The following is a 3,860-nucleotide window of genomic DNA, read 5'->3' on the forward strand; positions in this document are numbered from 1 at the left end:
AAGCCCCCAGCCCCTCAAAACTCCGTGGGTCTGTGCCTGCTTATCTTTATGATGCTCCTCCTGTGTTCCAGCACCATTGAATTTCTCTCTAAGCAACTCTGCTGGGCTTAATTCTGCGGAGTCCCTCTGGTATGTGTCACTCCATCACCATCTTCCCAGAAGAGGCTGTTGGCTTTTCATAAATAGCATGTGTTAACTTGAGGAATTGTCTTTCCATTCCTATCTTCTTGAGCGTCTTAATTAGGAATGGGTATTGGATGTTGTCAAATGCCTTTTCTGTATCTATCGATATTATCGTGTGAGTCTTATCCTTTTTCTTATCAATGTGGTGAATAATGTTGATAGAAATCCACGACTTTCTCCTGCAGAATGACTGATGGTTTCGAATTGTTAACCTTGGGGTAGCAGCCCATTAGTGTATTCCATTACACTTGATGTTGTGAGCTCTTAATTCTCCCTATGGAGACTCAGAAAGGGGACAGCATTGAGCTAGTGTGTCCATCTGAGACCAGCATAGGGAGGTTTCCAACAAACTAAGAGGAAAAATAGAGAGAGAAACCTTGAGTCAGATCTGTGGGAACTATTCTTCTCTAGATCCCAAGGAGCTATGTAGAGTATTCTAGCCTGACTCTTTACCCTGGGTGATCTCAGCAAAGTTGAAACAGAGGAACTTTCTCATTGTGTCCTGAGAAAAGGGTCTTGGTGTGAGAGATGCATTCAAGTCATTAGAAAGATGTAGGAGTTACAACCCCTTTCTTTCATTCATGAGAGAACTCCGAATAAGGACTTGAGTACCACACAAGGCAAACTCTTGACCACTGAGTCAATTCTGACTCATGGCAGCCTTATAGGACAGAGCAGAATCACCTTTTGGGGTTTCAGAGGCTCTAACTCTTCACGGGAGCAAACAGCCTCATCTTTCTCCCGAGAAAAACTGGTGGTTTCAAAATCTTGGGTTAGCAGCCCAGTGTATAATTAACTACTTCACCAAGGGCCCTACTTGAGGACTGCCCACAGCAGAATAAAAGCTAGCACACAAATTTGAGTCCTGTTCTTCTGTCAGGCTTGAAAGGCCCCGGGAAGATCCATCACTGTGAGTGCCCCGTGACTTCTCTATCAAGGAGATGGCATCAGTCTGATCCGTACAGTCAGCAGAGGGGAGGGTATCAGGTAGTCAGCTTGAGGTATAACAATAAAGAACCTAGGAATGGAGAGGACCACACACCCAAGAGCTGAGTGGGTATAGCCCTGGCATTCCTCTCAGGTCTGGAGCGCTGCTACTGCTGTCACCCCTGGGTGTTCCTGAGCAGGTGTGACCAAGCAGGTGCTCGCTCCTTCAGCCCTGCTCCAGAGTCAGGAACGAGAAGACTTTGGTCTGAGAAGCCATCAGCAAAACAGCATAGCTGAGGTCCCGGGTCCTGTCACAAGCCTAGATATTATCACTGAGTATAAACAGAGAAACCCCACTCCCCCACCCCCGAAAACAGAGGATGCTCTCAAACACTTGGAGCAATCATCCCTTGCTATCAGCCTTGTAAGCCCTAAGCAGGGTTGGGAGGCTGCAGCCTAAGGCACACTCTAATAACTTCCGCAAGGTTCTCAGGGAAGAGGCTGATCAGAAAACAGAAAGCCTCCTGGTTTCAAAGAGCAGGGTCAGGATTTTTCCAGACCAAGGTTTTATTTCCTGCCTAAATGGATATAGGGTCTCTATGAGTCTCAGCACTGACTCAATGGCAGCGAGTTTTGCTTTGTTTTGCTTTAAACGTGTATAAATTATGTCATCTTTCTACCAGGCACCTGTATCACTCACCTTCTTGCCCCTTCTGCTCTCCTTGACCAGATCATCATGCCTCGTGGTCAAAAGAGTAAGCTTCGTGCACGAGAGAAACGCCGTCAGACTCGAGATGAGAACCGTAATAAGGAGGTTCCTCGATCAGCTGCAGAAGCGGCGGCAGCAGCAGCTGAAAATGCACCCTCTGCTTCTGAAGAGCCAACTCAGAGCTCACCTACTGCTGGGTCTCCAAGTAGTTCCCAGGAGCTCCAAAGTACCCAAGGTACCACCACTTCTGAAGCTGCTGCTTCAGCCACAAGAGCTAGTGGCGATGCCAGCTCCGCAGGGGAGGAAGGCCCAAGCTCTGAGAAGGCCTTTCCTGCCACTGAGAATTTGTACAAAACCGCAGTAGATAGGAAGGTGGTTATGTTGGTCCACTACCTGCTGCACAAGTATCAAATGAAACAGCCCGTTACAAAGTGTCAAATATTGCGACATGTACTTCAAATGTACCGGAGATCATTCCCTGAGATTCTAAGAAGAGCCGGTGAGCACTTGGAGTTGATCTTTGGCCTTGACATAAAGGAAGTGGATACCATCCAGCATACCTATGTCCTCGTCAACAAAATGGAATCAAGCTATAGTGAAGGGATGGGTGAAGACATCGGTGTGCCCAAGACAGGTCTGCTGATGACTATCCTGGGTGTGATCTTCACGAATGGCAACTCTGCTTCTGAGGAGAAAGTCTGGCAAGTGTTGCATATAATGGGCTTACGTGCTGGCAGGAATCACTTCATCTTTGGGGAGCCCAAGAAGCTCATCACCAAAGATTTCGTAGAGCAGATGTACCTGGAATACCAGCAGGTGCCCAACAGTGATCCTCCAAGATATGAATTCCTCTGGGGTCCCCGATCCTATGCTGAAACCACAAAGATGAAAGTCCTGGAGTTCGTAGCCAAGATCCACAATACCACCTCGCGTGCTTTCCCCTGCTTGTATGAAGAAGCTCTGAAGGATGAAGAGCAGAGAGCCGAAGCCAGAATGAAACCCAAGGCACAATACCAGGCCTTGACCGGCAGTGTCTCCAGCCACAAGTGAAGTCTGAGGAAGATTCTTCACTTCGTATTTTCAGCAGGGAAGTCAATGTTCTAAAAAGTGCAGGGTTGTGTTGGAGCAGGGCCACCAAGTTTTCTTTGTTTTTGTGTTTCTATCCCTGCTTCATAATATGGATGAGGTTTTTTTTTCTCTTTCACATGTTCTTTGAGTAGAAGGCTTTATTAAACCTCTCAGAATCTTAGATAAAGAATGAATAGGTCGTTTCCACACTTATAGCTATTTGTTTGTTTTCAAAGTATGAGTTGTACTCTTTTGTAAATCCAACTAGGAGATGTTCCATTTTATGTAGTCATTTAAGCAATATAGCATTGAGAGCAAAGGTGTTTTTTGGATATGAAAAAAGAAAAATAATCTTCAACAGTAAAATAGTTGGATTAAGAAATATACAGTGTGAGAGATGATATTTTGTTTGTTCATGTAAAAGTAAAAAATCTTATGCCTGCATATGCTTCACTTGCTCAAGAATGTAGAAGATATCCCCTAATAAATTAGTTCTCTTGCACGTTGGCTCATTTATTCTTCAAATATCAATGGAGCATCTGCTTCTTGGAAGACACTGGACTAAGGGAAACAAAGCCCTGCCCCAGCCCACAGCATTTGAGACTTTTAGAGTCTGGGAGCAACAGGGCCCCTAAGGAAGATACACCCTAAGCCCTAAAGGCAAAGGAGAAAGAAGATGTGCAGACGAGGATGAGGGGTGCTCAAGTAAGGGCATTCACATCAGAGCAGGACAAGGCCAGGGATGTGGGGGCTTTGGGAAGCTACCAAGTCCGTCTTGTGAGTTTATTTAAACTTTCATTGGGTAGTGGGTCTCATGGCGGTGGTAGGAATGGTGAGGTGGGTGGGGGGCAGACTCTCATATAGCATATCTCAGTTGTAAGACCAAAACCTCTCAAACAAAATGGGAACATGGAAAATGATAGAGAATTTGTGGGTGGGGAGGGGTGGCAAGAATAAAAGGTAAGCTGAGCTA

The 3,860-nt window shown here is 45.9% G+C and overlaps 1 protein-coding gene across 1 annotated transcript; it reads left to right on the top strand.

The window, feature by feature from the left end:
- Window positions 1–1,846: 1,846 nt before the first annotated feature.
- On the top strand, window positions 1,847–2,869 carry LOC101643126 (melanoma-associated antigen B10-like). Its single transcript, XM_004713888.1, has one exon. The coding sequence runs from the start codon at window positions 1,847–1,849 to the stop codon at window positions 2,867–2,869; it is 1,023 nt and encodes a 340-aa protein (XP_004713945.1).
- The last annotated feature ends 991 nt before the right edge of the window (window positions 2,870–3,860 follow it).

This window comes from Echinops telfairi, unplaced genomic scaffold (genome assembly GCF_000313985.2).
Source record: "Echinops telfairi isolate 266 unplaced genomic scaffold, ASM31398v2 ScPeMD7_7437;HRSCAF=8475, whole genome shotgun sequence".
Taxonomy (NCBI): Eukaryota; Metazoa; Chordata; class Mammalia; order Afrosoricida; family Tenrecidae; genus Echinops; species Echinops telfairi.

Coding starts and splice junctions, on each gene's coding strand:
- LOC101643126 (XM_004713888.1), top strand. CDS start 1,847: ATGCCTCGTGGTCAAAAGAGTAAGCTTCGTGCACGAGAGAAACGCCGT.